The sequence below is a fragment of the Pezoporus wallicus genome, unplaced genomic scaffold (assembly GCF_028554395.1).
Source record: "Pezoporus wallicus isolate ANWC-B61680 ecotype Strahan unplaced genomic scaffold, APGP_CSIRO_Pwel_v1 contig_5485, whole genome shotgun sequence".
Classification (NCBI taxonomy): Eukaryota; Metazoa; Chordata; class Aves; order Psittaciformes; family Psittacidae; genus Pezoporus; species Pezoporus wallicus.
The window spans coordinates 1,179,451-1,203,022 of NW_026641550.1; the positions used below are offsets into that span (position 1 = coordinate 1,179,451).

The 23,572-nt window shown below is 37.2% G+C and overlaps 1 protein-coding gene across 2 annotated transcripts in view; it reads right to left on the minus strand.

Annotated features, from left to right (window-relative positions):
* Positions 1-23,572, minus strand: part of CTDP1 (CTD phosphatase subunit 1) — a 104,055-nt gene that overhangs the window by 51,892 nt on the left and 28,591 nt on the right. For both annotated transcript variants that reach the window (XM_057424224.1, XM_057424225.1), the window contains exons 7-11: positions 22,606-22,772; positions 20,692-21,777; positions 13,124-13,265; positions 10,802-11,032; positions 4,776-4,938 (exon numbers count right to left, since the gene is read on the minus strand). In XM_057424224.1, the coding sequence (XP_057280207.1) occupies positions 4,776-4,938; positions 10,802-11,032; positions 13,124-13,265; positions 20,692-21,777; positions 22,606-22,772 (1,789 nt within the window). The remainder of the gene's footprint in view (positions 1-4,775; positions 4,939-10,801; positions 11,033-13,123; positions 13,266-20,691; positions 21,778-22,605; positions 22,773-23,572) is intronic.

Here is a 23,572-nt window from a genome sequence, read left to right on the forward strand (position 1 = left end):
GAACTTACTCAAGCCTTTCTGAAATCTTACTGCGTTACTGGAAGCTCCTTTTGGAACTTCCCATAAGTGAAGTCCATATCAGGTACCTGCTTAAGACCAGTCCTTCAAGTGCTGACAGCAACAGATATGAGTACCTATTGGCTGCCTTCTAATTCCAGTTTACCACAGATATGGCAGCAGTCTAGGTATGAGCAAGAGAGAACAGGATCTTCAGCTCAGCACAAGCTCACAGTTCACAGAAGGGTCACATGTTTTTCCTGTGTCACTTGCATTCAATAAGGGAGTATCTTGGAATCTTTCTACGGATTTCTGGAATTTACAGACTGGCAAGCTAGACAGCACCTAAAGAATAAAATAAAGGAACTGTACTGCCAGCCACAGCTCTTAAAGGGACAAGAGAATAATTTGTAGCCAAAAAGAATAGAAGATGAAAGTCTTGACCTTGCTTACTTATCTCAGGCACAAGTTATCATACACAAGGATGTCAACTTAATTATGAAAGGGCACTAATTACAAAGGGAAAAATCTTTAAGACTATATAAAGATGATTCAGTTAAACATTTTAAAAAGAAGTTAGCACAATGTATGGGGCTAAAAATTGCCTTCTAGGCCTATAAAAGATCTACAAAGAAAGAATAAGTTTGACAGAAAAGCAAAGTCAAGTCTATCAGGAAGCAATTAGTACATAAAAACAAACACAGCTTCCTAATAGCACATAGGACATGACAGTCTAAAGGTTAGATAAATCTGACTAGGTGCAGTACGTGATACTAGCCCAGTTACATAAGCTTCTCTCCAAATATTATTTAGGAATACACATTCAGAAGGAAGCCATCCTTAATAAAAAGGAATTAACAATAAGTTCAATAAAGCAGATACATTTCTAAATCAGCAAGGCTAACATAATTTATTAAATACTGGTCACAGGTCATTTTTGCTGGCCTTCTTTAAACATATAATTGTTTCAGTGAAAACAGGAATCAATATGCTACAAGTTTACAGGAACAGTTCTCAATGAATTCTGAAAAAAGATCCTTGCAAGATGATCCATGAGTAACCCCTGGGAAGGAGAACTACACATCATCCTGTGTTGAGATCATCAATTATGAATAGGAAGGCAGGTGTATGCCTACATGATTTGTATGACATTACCTTCCTTTGCACAACTTGTTTTAGCTAACAAATCTTTTTTCTGGAAATGAATAGTCACCTGAAGCCTGGATTTCACCTTCTGGTTTTCTGTCAGTAAACTACAGCAACCAGTTGCAAAGCATCTGTGTTTAGCTGGCACAAAAGAAAGGGGAAAATGTTCTCTCAGCTATTGCCCAGCCAGAGATCTGTTTCTTATGCACTTACCCAATTTGACAATTGCCCAATGAATGGCAATCTTATCACATTGAATACTCTGGTATTGAATACTCTTCTTCCTAAAGTTTAAGGGAGTCTCTCATGTCAGAGGGAAGAGTAACTACCATTGAACCTGGTCTCCCAAATCTTTGGCACTGAAAAAATACAAAAGGCTAAGTGACCTTAAACTTCAGTAAACTTGGATGCTATTCATTTCCTTTGACTTACTTGGTATCCATAGCACAACTGTGGCTAAAATAACGAAAGATAAACATACATGTAATACCAAATTTTAGCAACACACCTATCCATGGCAGTTCTGCCCCATGGAATACTGGAACAGGTTCTGCTTTTTTTACTAGAAAAAGCAGCAAAGAGAAGTTTAAATAGGTTAAGGATGGAAAGAGATTTATTTGGGAATAAATAATAAAGTCGCTTTACTAGCTTCCATCTTGATTCTTATAACACAACTCTCCCATGTATAAACTACATTAAAATTCAGTATTGCCTGGGGCTGTGTGGCCTCTTCACAGATTTTTGAAAAGAAAAAGCAAGATTTCCTTTAGATGCTAAGCACAAAGGAATTACTTACTGCTTATGTCCACAGAAACAGTATATACAAGTGCATGCATTTCCTATTTCATTAAATAAAAAAAAAGAGAAAAAGAAAACCCCACAAAAAATAACCCAAACACCCAGTGCCTAAAGCTATTAAGACTTCTTTTGATCTAGCAAAAATCCTTATCTGAATTTGCCAGGGAATTCAGAAAAAAATACTGATGTTGCAGTTTTAAAGCTAGAAGGCTGCATTTCTGCCTTCACTGCTCATTGCACCTCTCCCAGTCTTTTGCCTTTTCCCAACATTAGCACTCATGCAGCAGCAACGGCGAGTTATTCCAGAAAGCTGGTAATGATGAAGATTAACATGGAAAGTGATCTTTTCTGACCAAGCCAGCTCCCTGAAGTGGCTTGCTGTATGGTCGCATGATTATCAACAGTGGCTCAGTGGCAGGAATACAGCAGTTGGCTTACACTGCAGTGAAGTCACGCTGTAACTTGCTTTTACCCTCTAGGGTGAGGTGTCCCTACCCTAGGGGAGGGGTTGGAACTAGATGATCTTAAGGGCCTTTCCAACTCTAACTATTCTATGATTTTGTGATTCTTGGACTGTGTTCTCCTGACCCCAACAATCTTGGCACTAGCGTTCATAGGAGCAGGACATCACTACATGTTGCCCCCCCCCCCCCCTATTTTGTAAGTGTACTCTCTTACAACACCATCAAATCCCATTTTACTACTTACCTTTCTTGTACATGAGTACACTACCTTTACCTTTACCAAGGTTATGCTAGCAGTCCAAACTAGACAAAAACAGTCTTTCTTGGCTGTCTCTATAGTCAATTCCCAGAAGATAACCTACTGGCACTACCATGTTCAGTTCAGCCTCCACAATACATGCCCTTTGTGCTTCCTCTGTGTCTCAGTGCTAATGTTTGATGCTTGATCAAACCATGTTGGTGAGCTGAAGTACCAGAAACTTCCACCCCACCTCCCCACCAAACAAATCCAAAATATACCTCCCACACCCCCCAAAAAAAACCCAAGTGAAGAGTTCCTACTAGTTCAGCTGCCCAAGGACCAGAGAAATGTAAATTTAATAAAGAGAGGTGGGAATAGAGACTGGTGGAAGGGAAACCTCTTGGCAGCAAGTATAACCTCAAATCATACTCCTGGAACCAACGCTAAGTCAACTATGCAAAAAAATATCCACTGGAATTTGGGCTTCATTTGTTCTGAAGTTCACATAGTCTAGCTTCCAAAAATAATATGCACCTTAAGTAAAAGCATAATTTAAAAACAAACCATTGCAATTTAAGATGCTTATATTTGTAAGTTGGGTGGTTGTTTTTTTTTTGTCTAACTGTAGCAGCACAGAGATCACAAAATTAAGAGTGCCAGATTGTTAACAAGGTCCGTAAATACTATCTTTAAAAACAGAACAATGAATATTTTATGCAGTAATTCTGGAAGACATGCACATATTCTTTTCGCACAGTGCACACACTGCAACAGCAATTCATTAATGTTTTCGTAAAGCATGCCATTAGAAAAATGTTAGTACACAAAAACATAAAAACAACCCACAATGACAAAGTTGCTTTAAGTACCGCTGATAACAGGAGGAACAGACAGATGGATTTAGGGACTGACATCATGACAAGAACAAACAGTACTTCTCGTGAAAGTCTGAGATCAAGTGAGTAAACTACTTTTTACTTCTTTTGCTTTTTCTTCCAAATCTGTAGACTCTGACAGTTACCAGGTAAATTTAAAAGCTTGCAACTCATATGATATTCAGAGTAGCTCATCGTAGTTATTGAAAGTTACTGGATTTTTCCCTGGAATAACAGCTCAAAGTCTTTCCAGGATCTCTCCAGCAAGTGCACATCTCAAAATTACACTATGCTGTATACATAAACTCTTTCTTTGGTGAAATGTGCAGTTTCCTTCTCACACTTTCAATGTATTTTCTGAAGATAACAAGATAACTCTTGAGGCCTGTTATGACTAGAACCAGCTTACTGCCAGAAGCTGACAAGTTACACACCCCTGTCTCCAACCCAGTGAATGATCTAAGCTCAAAGATGAATTCAAACTCCAGAGTCACTAGATTTCATAATAAAGTCAAACACAATGAAATGAATTCATGAAACATGGTGTACAAAGACAGGTATTTTTCCCTGTGTATCATTTAATATTATGTAATATAGGTGCTCATTTGAAAAAAGAGCACACAAGGATAAGTGAATAAATAAGCAGCTGCTAGTGGTTCACAATGAATTTCAAATAATGTTTTGTGTGAAAAAGTAGAATTTGCTCTGTAACAGAAAGCTCCTTTCACCTGCAGAACTATGACAGCTGATTTAACAGCACTGCAATTAACATGTCCATGGATAATGAGGCCCATGCTCCCCTTCGGCTCTCTGATCTTCTCTACATCCTGTGCCTATTAAATCCACAGACCTCTCTTCTCCCATGCCAACACTGATTTTGTCCAGATTTGAAGCTTTACTTAAAGAAAAAAAAAAGTTTAAAGTGACATTTGACAAAGCAAAGCAGACAGCAAACGTGATAACATGCTTTGCATGACAAAGCTACGCCTCAATGAAGTTCTACTTTAAAGGCCTTCTTACATACAAGAGTACTCCCATTCCTGATTCAAGTTTGTTTGCAGGACGTAACTGCATTTTAGCCTGAACTGTACCTCTTATTCTCCTGTGGCTTTTATTTGAAGCTACTGTAGTAGCATGCAAGGTCAGTTCACATACATGCATAATTTAAATGTAAGTTCAACTGTAATGCATAACTAGCAACCATGTTATAACTAGCAATTATGTTAGAAACCTGTCAGAATTAGTTAAGCTCACCTCTTTATCCATACTCTCTAAATCCTCTTTACATAAGGTGTAGAGGGGCATTGTCTCAGACATACTTGGCTGGCGTTTTCGCTTAGATGGACCAGGCTGTTCTTCATTTTCACTTGTTGGTAGGTCTTCTTCAAACATCTGCTGCTGATGTGGCTGAACAACTCTGAAAAATTTCAGGGGTCCCACATGAGAAAGATTCACTTGATTGACAGCTTGTCTAGAAATAAAATCCTACAAACAACTTATGACTGCTGAATATCCATGTCTTTGCTTAATAGGGTTCCGTGTTCACCAACAGAAGATGAAGTCTCCCAATGATTGCTCTTAGTTTCAGTCTGATGGCTCAGGTTCTTATTCTAACCTTTGACAAGATACTATCCTGCCTTCCGACTGTTCTTGTAAGTAACCATCAAACCTTTCTTGAAGCAAGAGCTTCAGTAGCTGCAAATGCATTGCCCTTAAAGTATTTCAAGGTTTGTACTCAAGTGGAGTTCATCTGTCATTTGACACATATTCAGGAAACAATTCTTACATTCTAACGTATCTATGTTATGCTTGTGTTCTTGAGCAGCAAAGTATACCTTTCTGCTTCTCAACCTTACAGACAAAGTTTGCAATTGAAAAGCCCCTTTCTGCAGCCTCAATCTTCAGACATTTCCTAGATGCTAAGCCTGGATGAGATGCAAAGCAGACCATATTTCTTTTTGGCCAGAGTATCCAAATATGGTAGTATTTTCTTTTAGTCTGCCTTTTATTACCTTGTTAGTTATTGTATTGAAACACAACACAGATACAAAAAGGAATATCAGAATGTTCATAACAATTGATAAAATAATTATAATTTCATGGGTACTTCTTTACAATAGTAATAAAAAGGTAGACTACATCTAGAACAACATAAGAAGACTTCTATGGTTTTTTGGGGTAAATTTTTTTCTGTGAATATTGCTCGACTACAAAAGACTGGGAGAAACTAAAACTGCTACACAATACAAGTTTAACTATGAATATTGGGCTGTCACATTAACCTTCATGAACATATTACAGCAGCTCAACACCACCCAGGATTCAAATATCTCAGGTTATAAAGCTAACAGGTCACAAATTACTTACACTAGCCATATGATTATGTGTGTAACGGTTACCACAAGGAAGTATAAAAGTGATTGTGATTTAAATCACAAACTGTTTCAAGTTTTAACTACCAGGTGAGATGCCATCAAGCTATCTCAGTGGTGGCAACAGCACAGGACAGCTGCTTCTTGTCAAGCCTGAATTTTCAAGAAATAGGTTTAGATCAGCATCCCCACCCAAGAAAGCCATCAAGTTACATAAATACAGTAATAGCTAAGGTTTTACAAAATCGTTTCTCCTCTCATGAACTTGACAGCTTCTTAAAAAAGGTTATTTAAATATCAAGACTTTTTTCTACATCAGTACTTCAATCCCAGAATGGATAAAAACTGAAAGCCACAGAAAGCTGTCAAGTTAATTTTGAGGGTTCATATTTCCTAAATACACATCTCATCTCAGATCCCATGGATAGATGCAGGAGATGTGAATTCATTTTTCTGAATCGGGGGTGTAGGGGAAAGAGAACCAAGTCATTGCTGTGCTATCCAGCACTGCATTATCTGCTGCAGAAGACCCATATCAGCTCAGCGCCACAGCAGACATGTGCCCCTTTCACAGTCTCATTTATTTCTGAACAGTGAAATTTCCTGTGAAGCCAAAACAATGATTTGGTTGTTATGGAAATGAACTAACCAAACTGTAGTTTTACTTCACAGTAAAGGTTTCGTTGGTTGTTTTTCCCTCCCTCCCTTCTCCACCCCCCCCCCCCCCCCCCCCCCATGTCTTCTACTCTACAAGACCACAATGTTTTCTTTTGTTATTAAACTGCTCTCAGACAATAATTTTCATAGGTGAAAGAGGAAAAAAAACACCATATTTTTCAAAAGGCTCTTTTAAAATATGATTTCTATACCTTTTTAAAAGGTGCCCTTTAACCAAGAGAAAGGTGGTGATGCTATTCACATCCTTAGTAAAACACAGAACTACAAAATGGTCCCAGCACCTCACACAACTGCATTAAAAACACAACAAGCTTGACCATGCCAAGAATTATACATAAGTTACACATAGCAGGCAGCCAAGCAGATTTTCTTAGGCTAGAAATAAATCTAGCTATTTTTTTAAGAACACATCACCATAAGACACATCAAAGAACTCCTTTTGCAGAATAAAATCTGAGATCCATTATACACAAGTATTAACTGTAAAATAACTGCATGACTAGTTTCTAAAGGCTTGTGTCAGATATTTTCCAGTATTTTTCCAACTGCTGTAAGATATGACACATGGGGAACTTCTCACCAAATCATTCCAAAAAGCAATATAAAACAAGGACTTCTTGAAGTTTTGCAAGAAACACTTTTATTTTATCAGAGACATTTTTCTGGCTTTACATTTTCAGCTGCTTGTTAAGTTGATTAAACTTTAAAGACTTAAAGACATACAAATGCAGGAATTTACATTTATTTCTAATCAGGTGAGACTCGTAAGTACTTTTTCAAAAAACCCACCATATTCATCCCTGCACAGGTTAGTTGGCACTTACTGGTCTTACACGCACAAGGACATGCATGTACAGGGTGGGTTCAACATTTGTGCAAGCAAGAAGCATCTTAACACTTTCATTGAGACAACATCAGGGCAAAAGCTAAACCAGTATTATAATGAAAATGATAGTGAAAAATATTTAAATTCCATTCATTATTTCAATTTGGTATTTCGTAGTTTTGTTCTCACAAAGACTATGAACATTAAATAGGAAAAGTTGTAACAATGAGCATGTAAATTAAGAAACAAATTTTATATGTGAGATTAATTTATATGAATCTTAAAGAATTGCTTCAGCCACCAAACTCTGCTTTACACATCTTTTCAAACCAAACATTTAATGCATCTTAGCATTATTTAAAACCAGAGTACCACTCTTAACTTTTTTTTTTTTGGACAACACTACGTTACACATCTCACACCTTGTTACAACTTCAGCACTTACTGTAATGCCTGTAGAATACTGTTCTCATATGAAAATACAAACTGTTGAGATACATACAGTGTGTCAAAGCTCTGACACACGGGTTACATTTAAAGTGGAATCCTTCCTGTTCTCAGATAGGGAACAGCTCTTGCTGGTTGCTAGCAGCCACAGAGCAGCACGGCATTCCCTTCCCTTCCTGTACAACCCAAACTCTTTGGTACCTTTACATGCAAGCTGCAGCAGCCATGCATGGAACAAAGAACAAGTGTTCAAGCCTCACAGAGCTGAGGCACAATAGCAAGATCTATGCCTGTCACACAGAACGCCAACAAAATTAACTGAACCATCTGTAATTCGCTAGTGACAAATTGCATGTAGATATTTAAACTAATCATATCCTATTTTAAATTATGTTTCAAGTTGAACTCCAGAAAGGAGCTTAAAATGTTGAACCTGAAACAAAGTGAAAACTGAAGTAGTTCTTAGGAAATGGTACTCAGACATCTTGAAGCCTTTTTCGATAACCTGTCTTGAAAGAGGTTATCTTCTAAGCACAACAAGCTGTCTGTTCTTACTGTACAAGACCAAGTATCATTGCTATGCCACATGCAGCTACCATCTCCCCAAGGGTTTCCTCTTGCAGCAGTGCAATTTTTTTGCCTGCTGTCTGTAATTCAGCAGCAGATGAAGTTTTTAGAAACTATCAAAGGAGATTATTGGAGGCTTTGATTACATCCACCCACAACAGGAACAGCTGTGCGTGTTAACAGCTTTATCTAGCTTTGCTTAAATTCAATGCTTAGTTACAGATACTCTCATCTTTTGTAAGAGGGTGAACATATAAGCACATGAAGTCTCTCAGGACACAAAATATATTGTATCTATTCTCTATCAAGAAACTGCTGCACTAAGGTAATTTTCTCTAAAGTCAAGTATCACATCAGTTTTTAAATTGGATGTGAAGGTTCTTCTTTTCTAAAAGTTTGTTGTGTGTGGTTTTTTGAATTAATATAATTGATCTATGCATTAAGACAAAGCAAGGCAACATTACAGTACTTCTGCCTCAGTTCTTGCTCAAAGCACAGCAAAGCTGTTGCTATTCAGCTTTGTTACTTACTACAGCCCTCATGCTCTGCCTGCACTATACTTCCTATCCATTAAAACTACTGAAAGTGGGATTTGATCGCTGCTTCTTTCCTCCTAGACTTTGACAAGACACTCCTCACCAACTTAACTGGAGACAGAAGAACTACTTCGATGAATACAGACATGCTCCAATTAAGAGATCAGTGTTTACAGGTCACTAATGTTACCACTAGAACCGAATCAACACGAAATGATGATAAAAATACTATTTCCCAGCATATATCTTATATTAATATCTTATTACAGCTGCTCAGTTATGGGGTGAAGTTGCAGCACTAAGTAATTGGATTCACTTAGATTAAGGCATTTCAACCCTGAGCATTTACAGTAAAGAAAAGCAGCTTAAGTGATAAAAAAGAAAAAAAAGAAAAAGAAAGGCTTTAGTGTGGATAAAACTCTACATAAGTTGTTAACAAAGGCAGAACACATATCAAAACCTATTCTTTTTAAAGCGTTGAGTAACACATTAATATTAACATAAACCATTGTATTGAAGCATCATAGAAGTGTCATATATACACATACAACCTTCCCAGCTCTATTTCTAGACAAATGCCCTTCCACCATAACTAACAAAATCAAAAGCTGTTCAGCTCCTCTCTGGATACATGCTGCATCTTGATTATTTAAGGTCTTCCTGTCTATTTAACGTGTTGTAAAGCAAAATACAGACTTTAAGAGACACAGTTAAAAAGGAACTGAAAACAACATGTCTTCATAAACAAGAGAGACAAAAACCAAATCTGTGTTGACAGAAGCAAAGAAGCTGAAATGCAAAAAAAAAAAAAAAGCCTACAAAAAGATGTCAACTGAAAAAAAAATAGCTTGAAATAATTTAGCAACAGTAAGAGTGGAAACATAAGATACACTAATATACAAAGCCTTTACAAGTGATACACTACAAAAGTGGTGGGAGAGGGAGAAGAAAGGTAGAAAACAGTACATTTGTAATTGTGCTTTGTATTTTTGTAGTTGTTATATACTGCTTTGTAACAACTGCTACACTCTGATCACACTGTACAAAGGAATTTTGATCACATTTAGACATATAAAAGCTTTGCCTTCAACTAGATACTTCTTTACCATTGGAGTCAACAAGACTTGCTAAACTTGTTTGCATTCCAGAAAGTTAGATCTTTTATGTGGATACCTAGGGATGAATTTAAATTATTTTACGCAGCCTTAAGAGACAAGTGTTGTCACTGTTGCTTTACCAAACCCACAAATTTTGACAAAGTCCAGATGCTCTGTACTACTTCAGAAAGGAGGCCACCTCCTCCTGCTTTTGTGTCTTGATTTAGTGATCTTAGATCAAGTTTGATCTAGTGTAGAGTCTTTTGGCCTTACTTAGTAACACTCAGCTACATCGCTCTCTGATAATTCTCGAAACAAAACACAAAGCTGATGCCCCACCTGAAGGAATTAGGTGAAGAGGAAGATTTTATAAACAAAAGCCAAATGCTATCAGATATAGACACAAAAAAAGAATCCCAATCCAGTATTCTAAGACTCATTAAAAAACATTAGGCTGCCTTGCCTCAGAAATGAGTTATTCTAACATTCTTCAGAGTGCACAAATTACATGCTGCATTTATTTGTTTTGAGGTTTCTAGACGCTCTTCGGTGAGGCACAAAAGGCATCTGGAATTCTAGTATCCTGATTTCACTTCAGCTGACCCTTCACTTTCTCTCATTTCCTTGGCTTTTGAGGAAACAAATAAAGTAACTAAAGGAAAGTTGACAATTCAATTGAAGGCAAAGACAACACAAGTTATATTTACTACACATCTGAAAATATAGTTGAAGTGACTTTTAGCTATGCTTTAGGTACCTGAAGGATGAGCATTCGCCATGGACTGGTAAGGTGATGGGAGGAGCTGGAGACTGGATGTACATTGGCTGGCCACAGGTCTGAGCACCTTTCCTGATTAACTTTCCAGTGTTGGGATCATAAAGCCGCACTTCAGGACCAGGTTGAGACTTTGGATGGATGGGTGTTGGGTGAAACAAAGCAGTCTGAAATGTGCTGTGTGTATCAGGAAATGTAGCAGGGCTATTCTCTCTGTTGGAAGAAGTTCAGAAAAAAATTGTTTTAGAAATTTAAATGAGCTATCTAACAAGAATGTGAAAAAATAAGCATTTCTTTTTCCCTAAAGGAGAAAGCGAGGGGGGAGGGGGATGAAAGGAAAGGTTTGGGAGATTCCTGAAGAAACATTTCTTCTCCTCCACCCCATTAAAGTCTCACTGAATTTACAAAGAGAAAAATGCAAAGACAGACAATGTCATAATCACATGATTAAAAGATTATTAATTGTGTCTTAAAAGTTGTCTTAACATATAAAGTTACTGACAGTGCTTCCCGATAGTAACAACTGCACAACTAGAGTATCATGATAATCTGCACACAGAGAAAAACCTGCTATTGTATCAGACCTTTGTATTTGCTCTCCAAATTTGCTCCAAGAGAAAACAAACACACAGTATGAATTTGCAAGTCACCCAAACTCATTTATTAAAATACTAAGCCGCCTATGATCACCCTGCTGCATTTTAAAACATAATTTTAGAAGTGTCAGCAAGAACATTTAGAGATCAGTCTGCAGGAATCACAATTAGGGCATACTATCCAATTACAATGATGAAGTGCCGCAAACCAAAAATGATGTAAATTGAAAAATTAAAATAATAATAAAAATATCAAACAAACCAGCATATTATGCACCATGAAACTGATTCTATATTAAAAAATACAATTACATTTTGACAAATACTGGAAGTGCTACAGAACTGGAGATTTTACCATACGCTCTCTCAGACATTTCTGAAGTTGTCTTGTAGAGTCAATACTTACGGTCAACTAATTCCAAGTTTACTTGATTTTTTTTTAATATTCTTAAGCTCATTTTATATGCAAATATTTTCCTAGAGTTCATCCCTTCCCTAGTTCAGAAGTGCTTTGGACCCATAATTACTATTTTAAGCAGCCCCACTAGGGAGAAAAAAAATCTTTTCCAGATAAGTTGCACAGTGTTGGGTTAATAAAGTCACTACCTAGATTTGTATTAAGAACTTTAAGTGCCTGGCCTCTGAGACAAACATACCACACAAATATTTCAAAGTTTGATTTAAAAAAAAGATCTGATAACACTTTTAAAAAACAAAATAACCTCATCGAGCCACAAGTAGGCTACCTCGCACTCCTAAGTTTTTTGAATCCTGGCTCTCCATCTAGTGTCCTATTTCATAAGTGACCTCACTTTCAGATGTTTTTACTTTTGGTGTCTTCAGTATGTATGAGGACTTACATGCACATTCTGCCTCAAATGCCTAGTGTCTTCAAAGCAGAACACAAATCTCTAGCCTACTCAGTTAACCACACCAGTATTGATTTGATACAGAAAGTCCAATATGCTATTCCCCTTCCTGCCTGAACATAGAAGGGAAGGTCCTCTGTTAGGCTTGCGAGACACTATTAATATTAATGTCAGTCTATCTAACCAGGCAACAAGTCAAGAAGCAGAAGCTGGCTCTACAGTATCTTGTCATGAGTTACTGTAGCCATGGAACTTTCCTGAAGGGGACTGTTCTTACTAGCCTTCTGACTTTCTCTGCGTTAACAGACAAGTTCTTGGCTGTCCCTTCTATTTGCCATCATCCTAATGCACTGATTATTATTTTCTTTCTTCTAGTTTCTGCTTCTATCTTCATGTCTTCCAGCCCCTCTTGGGTTTTTCTGTTGTATTTTTCTGTTACTGCCTTCCACGTCACCGCTCAGAAAAAAAATTGCCATACTTTACAAAATTACCATGCTGTGAAAATGTGTACATTTCCCCTATGTTAGTTTGTGGATAAACTGACAAGGTCAACTGCTCCAGCCGAAAATAGCTAACAAGGACAACTGTTAAAAAAACTATTGGCATCACAGGTTTCTCCTGATTCTTCTAGCTGCTGAACTGCCTCCTGATCCTTTAATGGTCTTCCGTTTTAGCAGCACAGAAGTGGATAAAAATGGAGGGTTCTTTCATTAAATCTCTAGGCACGGCACACCACTGTGAATTTATCAGAAACCAATTTTAAAGCTACATTAACAAATGAGCATCACTGTATAAATAAACTATTTTCAGGGGCCCTACTCCCCAAAGTTCCCACTTACCTGTGTGTTTTCATGTAATCATCCTTCAAGGGAAAGAGCTGTTCCTCAACCTTGTCCCAGCGCTCCAAGCAGCTCCACAGCCAATCGGGGTTTACAACGTGTAGGTCCTTGCAGTCCTGAGCTTGCCGTACTTTTTCTGTGCCTATTACGAAACATAACATTACAGTGTTCCCAGAAACACAGAAGATAGTTTTAAGTACCCACTGGTTTAAGAATATTTTGTGATCAAACAACTGCTCCTCCTCAGTCCAACAAAACAATCACAAGTGATAAAAGTGAGACTCTAAATAAGATGCAAGAACCTCAGTCTCAAGCTGGATGAAGCTATTTGCAACTTCCCAAAGCACTGGCACCAAAGTACACTAGAATTAACAGCCAACCCCTTTTGCCAGTATTGGGCAGAAAGTAGAACAACAGAAGTGAAGTAAAACATGGCAGCTAGCACAAAATCCACATGAAACTATCAACAATGTAGTGTGCAAGTAACAAGTGTCCTCAAATTCCCTCTGGAGAAGCCAGAACAAGAGAGAAACTCTTCAGTTACTCTTTTTGATGCTTCGTGGCAAAGATTTATAGCAACTAGAAAGAAGCAAATAAAGGCAAAAATTAACCTTGAAGTGTAGTCAGTTCCCAGAAACAGCTGACTGTCCAAATGTTTCAAGAATGTATTTATTTGATTGGAAAAAGTAATTTCATCAATTGTGGTACTTGTTTCAGCATTTATCAAAGAGATCTATGGAGGGACTGGACACCTTTGAGACTACAAAGAATTGTATAATCTGCCAATAAATCACTAAATATATATGCAATAGAGAAAAACTCCAAGGATTCTGACCTGATATATCTAGGTTTGACACACACATCAGATTTTTACACACATACTGGCAAGGCTAGAAATGAAAGTCATTACTCTTCCCTTTTGTCACATCTCTATAGCATTTCATCTTATTTACAGTTTAAACCCAATTACTTGTTCATATCCTGTCTTGGTGCAAAGACATTTAAATACACTTTAAATGTACTACATTTTTTGTTTAAAAACGTGAAAAGGCAGAAGTTCAATTAAAACTTAGCCCTTTTCCCTAGATTAAGAGCAGAACTGAAGGTGAAGCAAGTATATGTAACTTCAAACACTATTCACTCCTACTGAAGCCCATAAATTCTGCACAAAGTGCTGAAAGCTTCTGTTTTCCTGCTCTTTTCTTTCCCCAAATCTAACAAAATAGAGAAAAGGTAGTCCTACTCCTGTAACTTTAGATACAAATATATGTTTCTTACATTTAGATTCATAAAAATAGTGTTCTGTGCACAAATATATTTCTTCTATTTTCAGCATCAAATGCAAGCAATTCCACAGTTCAGGATATAAGAGCTGTACAGTAAATGCAAAGCTTTTCTCCACACTAGTAAAAAAGGCATTTATTTTAGAATCCAGGATAAACACAGAGTGTTTAAAGATAAAGCCTTTTTCCAGACCACAAATTGTTTAGAAATGCCATATTTCAAAATCTGCCACAAAGAAAGAACAAAACCAAAAAAGAACAAAACTCAACAAAAACAATTTAACAGCCCCATCTGTGATCATCCTAGCACACCTTTGCAGTACAAGAGGTTTTAACGGGCTAAAAAGCAAAACACTAAGGGAAGTCAGTGCACCTAGATCATTCATCCTTTGACAAGAAATGTGTTTTACAATTAATCTGTTACAAACATAATCAGCAACCCAGAGTACTTTTACACAACAGCTGCTGGAAATGGGCCAGCTTACAGTGCCAGAGGGAGTTTCCATGGGAGGCATTATTAGTACTTATATTACCTCAGTAGGAAATGTGGAAATACCTGCAGTTAGAAACAGTATAAAACTGTTTAATTTATAAACAGGATATGTTGCAGAGGGAAGAAAGCAAAGGTTCTGAACAACGATCAGATTCAGAGATCTTGGGGGGGGGAAGGACTAAAAAAAGTGAAAGACTTAACTTGCAAAATGGTTTCTTTTGAGAATAAAGGAGAAAAGCAAAGATGACATAAGAACAAAGAGGTAGGAAGAAAGCTGTCATAAAAAGGATGCTGAAGTCAGGTTCATAAGCATAGGAGTTTCGGGGGGGTGGGGGAAGACATGAAGAGCAAGAACTCCAGTAGAAGTTTAGGCACCTGTACCCTGTGTTAGATAGTGAATCAAATATCAGATATGGCTAGCAATACTGTCCAGCACATAACTCTTGAGCTGACTGAGTACAACATATAACAGGGTGTGATTTCACTAGTAAGCATACAGAACAGTTAACCAGAGATAGTGGTGCTACTGGACTGACTGACTGTGCTTATAATACCCTGAGGAAAAGCTCATCTGACACTGCAGTACATCCATTCACACAACTAAAGAAATTGTTGCTCCTTCTGGACTTTATCAGGAAACCTGAACAAAACCATAAAACTGCACCTTCACCTCATATTAAATTTGGGAAGCTATGTGAGGAGATGGCTTCCTTCAACTATTTTTTAAAAATTATGTTTCTGCATTGATGATTTATCAGGTGCTTCACCTTGCTGCCCATTCCACGCATATACACATTCTGCATTCATGCACATCTGTTTCATACCAGATATACACTAGAACGGTTACAGTTGGAAGGGACCTTAAAGATAATCCATGCGAAGCTTCTCAGCAATCAATAACTCTGAGTCCTTTTCCTCAGGCCTGCTCTCCATCCACATCCACTCATTGCTCATGGTATTTGTGCTTGGGATTGCCCTGACCCAGCTGCAGGAGCTTCCACTTGTCCTTGTAAAGTGCAAACTTGATGAGGTTTGCGCTGGCCCACCTCTAGAGACTGTCAGGATTCCTCTGAGTGGCATCCCTTCCCTCCAGCCATTAAGCCATTGACTGGAACTCTCAGTTGCAGCCAATTCCTTATCCACTGAGCCTCTCCATCTTAGAGACAAGGATGTCATGTGGGACAGTGTCAAATGCTTTGTCCACATAGACGATGTCTGTCACACTTCCCTTATGCAGCAACTCCATAGCCCCATCATAAGAAGGCCACACATCAAGATCTCACACATATGATGTTCTTAGATTTGGTGAAACGCCAAATTTAACTGGGTAGGAGAAACAGTACTGCAATACTTAATATCCTTACCTTCTAGTCCCCCTTTCCTCAGTGTAAATTTTTGGAAGAATGCTTATGAAGAAGAAACTGCAGAAAGGATTTTAATCCATCCAAGCAATAAATACTTTGGTACAGTTAGGAACATCTGAATCATCCAATTAGGCTGAAAATCCCTTTGAAACAAACAATTTTTCTGCACTGCTTCCCCCCCCCCCCCATTATTCCTTTCTAATCACCTTTCTCTACATCAAATTTTAGTCTAAAATTGTTATAAAAAGTTAAAAAGGCACACAAGCCTTTTCACATGAAGCAGCTAGAGTCCAAATTAATCACCTCTACCCTCTGATGGATACAGCCTGAAATATGTAATTTTGGGAAAGGTTATTTTTAAACCTGGGGAAGGCACTCATCAGTTCTACTTTTGAACTTGCAAGAAAAAGGTTGAAAACAACAAAAAAGCTTCCTATTAATCTTGGCAATTTGCTACTACAAAAAGTGACTGAAATCAATCACGTAACAATAAACACCAGGAGCTGTTCCCCAAGACACTTAGTTTCATTACAACAGTTAATTTTGTCTTATCCAAAGTTTGGAGCACACTAGGCATTTCAGCAACATAGATAAATGAGACAAACTGTATACTTACAAAGACTAAAAAGAAATGTTATATGCATATTTGGGTACGTTCATTATATCAAGTAGCGCAGCCCAATGTGGAGATCTGCAGGGCAAAAGGGTGCTGGAGGAGAATACCCACCCCATGTGCATTTCAGGGAGTTTTGCTCTGGATTAGCTTTGTCCAGACCTATGGGCCAAATGCCTGTGAGGGCTCAGCTGACTCTGCCTTCTAATTCAGTATCACCCATGAGGAGCCCACCGTGTGTACTCCAGGCTGCACCAGGATGAACTAAAGTAGGCAATATGAGTGACCACCAGAATCACTCTCAAAACTGTCTCCCGATTCCAACAGACTAAAGTCAACATATCCTTACAGCAGTTTGTAATCAGGTTGCCAAACACTGCTTGGAAATATCTGTTCATTAAAAAGTTTCTATACGGACCATCTTTACGTATAAAATCTTGATTTGTGATGATATCCTGAAGCTCTTCTCCAGCATTAACCTAAGAGAAGTTATACAGACTTCAGTATTTTGTCCTACAAGAATTAAATGATAACAAAACTGTGCCAGATGTGCTGTATGGAGGCTATGTCTAGAGCTCAGCTTTAACATCGCATTGTGCTTTACCAGCAAAAGCAACAGGCTTATACTGTCAGTGCCCAAGTTGTTTTTTTTTTTTAAAAACAAACAAAAAACCAAACAAACAAAAGCAGCTATGCACTGCTCCAAAGACATGTCCCGTGAAAATATTCTTCGGAGCAAGACTGTGGACACATCATAGCTCTTTGATGTGAAGATGGCACACCAAGTCATAGGACAGGCTAACAAGACTTCAGCTGGTGGCTTTCTGCTCTCTCTGTGCCTCAGAGACTAAAGAGTAAGCATTTTTAAGTTGGTAGATGAGAATGAATAAAAGAAGCCATAGTTCATAGTACAACTGGTATTTTAAGCAACCTGATATTTAAAGATATTAAGCCTATGTCAAGTTTTGTTAAGTTGACAAAAGTAAGGAAGTTATTTCCATATAGTTTTCAAAGTATAGGAAAAGACACAGAAGTAAATATATTTTTGAAAAAGAAAAGAAAAATTCAGGGCTTAAACTAACAAATTTCCATTCCTACTAGAATAATTTTTATGTGACTTGGTCACCTTTAGCTGCCCCACTAGCAAAAATTCGATACAAAAATCAACTACAGTATCTTTCATCTGTTCAGGAAGGTACATAACAAGGTTTAAAGTGTAGTAACTGGTTAAGTGTGTACACAGCTATAGTAAATCATCCAGAGCAGTTTACTGTTCCTTAAAGCAAACCACAGATGTTTCAAAAACTGAAGAGTTATGCAGCCCATAGGTAAGCTGAAAGGACAACAGAGCAGCCTTTTCTCAGTCACTCAGATTTATGAAAATCTGATTAAACAAAACAAAGATCCAACTGCTTTACAGTAATTCAGGTAGATAGTATTTTCCTCCCTAAATAATGTAAAAAAAATCCTACTAATCCAAGAGAAAGGATTTATTTATTTTCAGAATTCAGAGTACCTGTGTCTGCAAAGAAACAAGCTGCCTACCTGCAGAGAAACAGACAAGAATAAAAGAAATCTAACTATTTACTGCAATAGGCTAGCAAGAATGCTGCAAATACAACCTAAAATGGTATTTGTTAGCTGTTCATTCCATACATCAAGCTACCACATGGTCACTTTGCAGAGGGAAAACCCATCCCTCCAAGACCTATGGGATACTCCATTTCACAATGACTTCTTCCCTTCTTATTTCTTGACAAATCCTTCCCGTCTTAAAAATTCAAAAGCTAACAGTACCTACTGCTGCAGATTAAGTATATGTCACTTACTACTGCCCAGCTAATGCAAAGTAAACATGTAAGTTGCTTGTTGTCTGAGTGAAGAGTCTGCAGTTAGTGGGATCACCCACAAACACTGAACTGACAGGTACATTTTAAAATGACCTTTTCAAAAACACATTAAGAGGAGAAAAAAGAAAAAGCTGAACAACTTTGGTCTAAGGATTTGATTCTGGATAAAAATCAAAGTGGGAAACAAAAGTGTGACAACAACTAGTCATCAAGCAGTGCTTCAGATGTTTGCCACAGAGCAACAGATGCAGTATTTATAGTTTATCAGCAGTAATACAGATTTACAGAATTTGCTGCCTACCCACACCCTAATCAGTATAAAAAAAAATAAATATCACATTGACAGCTAAATTATCATGAAACCGGTTGTGACCAGACACAATCTGCAACCTTAAAAATCTGATTAAACTTCAGTTTCCCTCATGAAATTAGGATGATGCAGCATGACTACCCCCATTTAACCAGACATGAGAAAAATAGTCTTCAGTTGAAAAAGACAAAAAGCCATCACAAATCCACAAGCAATCCACAAGAATCTTACAAAAAAAAAAAAAAAAAAAAGGCTTATTGGAGAATTTTTTTTTTCCCCACTCTAATTTCCCTTATTTCACTGCCAGTGTTACAGAAATAATTATTAAGTGATGGTGAAAAGATGACAGCAGTCTTGCTCCATCAGCAGAAAAGACTGCCACGTTCCTCTTTCCGAATTAGTGCAATTCTTTTCTTACTAAAAGAAGGGGGCAGCTTCTGCATACTGACAACAAAGGTTTTTCACCCCGGCAATTCAGGAATAGTACTCTTCTTGTGATTTCTTGTCTTAGTTAGCAGGCAATATTTGAATATATTTTAAGTATGAAGTGCAACACCAACTTTACATTACTATTTCGAAGAAGAGTCTAAATTGACAAAAAGTCTGGAAAATATGACCCATCCGGACATCAATATATTTTTCTAAATAACACAAAGTTAACTTAAAATATATTAATAAACTCAATTCAAATACCTTAAAAGCACATTAATATAATGCAATCTAAATCTAAAGTACTTTTCCATATTAAGATTTACATTAGTGGATGATTCACTAAGAATGTGCAGGTAGTGAAGAATTTGCTTATAAAAGTAGAACACAAGAATGTGCATATGTATATAAGTATATACCACCCCCCCCAAACTGTACATTCTAAAAACAAGCAAAAAAAAAACCCAAAGAAGTGTCAACTGCTTCTCATTATCACATGCCATGTACCTTAGCATAACATTATTCAACATTTTTCATCCAGAGAAATGTTTATGTTTGGAAGGGTCTCATTTACATTTATTCTATCAATTTTACAACATCACATAACAGCTGCATCTTCTGTACAACCGCATTCAGAAGCCACCTAGTGCAAGTTAGACAAAGGAGCTTTGAAGTTAAGTGTTTTAAGATTTGAAATTGGAAAAACATTATATTGTCTCTCCATGACAAGCACATATAGGCTACATGCGGAGCAGTGACAGGCTATCACCAGATTCCAGTCACAAGACAATTTGTTTGTATTTCTTACAGAGTGAAACTAAACCATGACAGCTGAAATCTGAGAAACCAAGAAAGCAAGTATTGCTGTAACTTCATAGCAAGACCACAATAAACTTTTCTCTGAAATGAATGTTAAAGTTTATATTCAACATCTTTAACAGTCAAAAGATTCAGTACCACCAACTCTTAATTGAGAAATAAGACATGTTACATCAGAGGTTATTTAGCAGGTCCTCTTTTTAACAATTAAAAGCCACACTTGATCAAAAAGCAGCAAAATGCCTTTTAAAAAAAGGCTCCTAACCTTTTTTAAGAAGAGCCTTTCCTTTAATTTAAATTCTAATCGCAGTTATATTTAAGCCTGTAGGCTACAGAAAAACAACTCGAGGCATAAATGAGCTGAAACAGGAAAAAAAGCTGATAGAAAACTTGTCTCATGTGCTTACCTGTCCTTGCTGCAATGAGATGTGTTGCTTTGTCAGGATCATCAGCACTCAGTACTAGATTCTTCACAATTTTAGCTCCAAGTGCTGTGGCATGATAGTGTTCCCGTGTTTTCTCAATGGGAAAGTTTGTTGGGTAGAGTCCGCTAAATATTATGGTTACATCTGCCAGCACTTTACTTTTCAGTTCTGGTACTATTTTTCTGATATCTGGAATTTCCTCAATCTCTTTTTTCAGGTATTTATCATACTTTGTGTAATAATCAGTGTGAACCCGCACAAGGATCTCTTCAAGGTATATTAAATGGTCATCATCATCTGTATCATCCTCCTCGTCTTCTTCCTCCATACTCTGATCTAAGGACTCACCCATTGTAATTCCAGATTGTTCACTATTCTGAGACTCTGTTTCAGCTTCTTTCTTGTCTGCACACCCATTTCCTAAATCACAAAGACTTTCCTGTTCACTTTCTTCTTGCGCTTCAAGATCAGTTTTGTCATGAATATTTTCACTTGGCAGAGATTGTGCATCCCCAGAATGGTTCACCAGACCATCTTTTTTTTCACTCACATCAATGCAACTCCCTTTCTGCAAATTTTCATCCTGCAAAGGTTGTTTGGATTTCTTCCAGCTTCTCTTTTCCTCATTCTCACTATCTGATACAGAAGTGGATGACTTTTTGGTATCCAATCCACCATCACTTTCACTGTCACTAGACAGTTCAAAGTCCAAGTCATTTGTTGTGTTGTCTTGGGTTTGCTGCTTCTCTGTCACTGTTCTGTCACCTTGTTCTGAAGAAATCTGAGATTCTATTGTATTTGTCAAATCATGAGTGATCTCACTGTCCACTTTCTGATCAGTGCTATCATTTAAGGTATCCTGGGCAATGACTTTATCACGAGGGTTCATATCCCAGTCCAATGTTTCACTGCTTACAGAAGTACCTCCATTTGCAGTGCAAGCATCCTTTGTAGTTTTCTTGAGACCATTGCTTTGCTCTTCTACACATATAACACTCTTTGTTTCTTCAGCATCTTTTCCTGATGTCACTCCTGAATCCAATGCCTCTGGTTTTGTAGAGTAGTTTACTAAAACATAAGAAAGAAAGAAATAAAATCTGTATATATTTTCTTTTTTTATTTTTTTTTAGTTTAATCAGAAGTGAATTTTTTTTTCCTTAAACACACAATTTACATATGCAATCACTATGTTAGCAAGTGACAGGCTTTTCAGAAGTTAAGATACTTTACGTGTCAATGATTACTAGAGAGAACTAGAACTGGCAAACCTAACAAACTTTACTTTTCTAAAGACGCTGTGTAAGCAGCTCTTTTTTCTTCTTTAAAAATCACACAGGCCATCAGTGACTATTTGTTAACTATGCAAACATGAAAGGATTTATTTTTTAGCGCGAGTTTCACGATTACACCTCAGGACAATGAAACTACTGCAGCATGATTTAGGCAGGGAGGTTAAGTAGGAACAAAATATTCATTCTCAGCAGTATGTTGAGACCAGAGTTTATTAACTATTCCTCCAAAGTGGGGCAGGAAAGGGGACTGAAGAGAAGAAACCTACAGAGAGGAGTAAAGATTTATTTTTCTCTGTGCCTTATTTTACACAGAGGAGAGAAATTGCTTTCCTCTCTGTTTTTTTGAATGATTCGTTGTATCGCCATACCAGCACTCCAGCCATAACAGCCAAAACGTTATCTACCAGTACTCCACTTTTGCTGTGGTTACCCATCAAAAGGAAAGCTATGAACAAGAACAGTCCAGTTTTACTAAGTTACTTGCACTTGTGCTGCAGGAGTAACTACAATAGTCAACTACAATAATATAGGGTTGCAACAGCTATCAAACACATCTGAAAATTGGAAAAACTTGTGAAAGTAGTTTAAAAATTATATAAATTACCTTTCTTCTTCATTTGAATTTCTCTTGGTCCAGGAGGCGCATTAATATCTCCTATACCCTGAAAGTATACGTATTTCTTCACAGTTATCAAATTGGGTGCAAACTTCCAAACATCCTCTCTATCATCAATGATGCAAACCATTGAATCGCCACATGGGAAGAGATCTCTAAAAGATGAAACAGTTTATAAAATTAATTTAATTTTAGAAATTAATACTATCAATGAAAGCAGTTTCTGTTGACATTCTGGTTTGCTACAAGCAAGTTTGCAGGACATGATATATGTATCAACCTGCTAATTTAAAGTCAATAAAAAAAAATAAAAGAAACAGCTGTTTTTATATCTCTATTCCAGAGGTTAGAAGCAGGAGGAAACAAACCTCTGCATTACAACGTTTCAGCCAGTCTTACAGTTTAGGTCAACAAAGAGCCCCAAAGCCAATGACATACATAGTCAATACACTATATATAAATAGGAAAGACACATGAACAGCTTTTCAAAGAGCTGACTCACTCAATCCAGAACAATGGAAGCAAAAAGTACTAATACTTACATCACTGAGGAGGAAGAGGTACAGCACTTGATACACACATGCATATGAAAACAGCGGGGCGGGGGGGAGGATGACCCAACTCAAAAAAAACCAAAACAAAAAGCCTACAACCAAAAAAAACCCAAACTTCTCATTTGCTATGGTCAGGTGGGAATAATTTTTGATCTAGGTTTACAAAATCCTAAATATATTTGCCTTACATGAAAAAAAAAAACCACACCCTTGATTTTATACCCTGAAAAACATCAGAACCTGAATTTAGACTACAATATTAATTTAAGGCTCTAGATGGCCTAATTTCAAGAAACGCTGGACCACAGAAGCTGCTAGATATACAGCAGATTTGAAAGCCAGAATATTAGATACCGAAATAAGTATTAATCTCAAACTGAGAACTTTAGTTTAACTGAAAA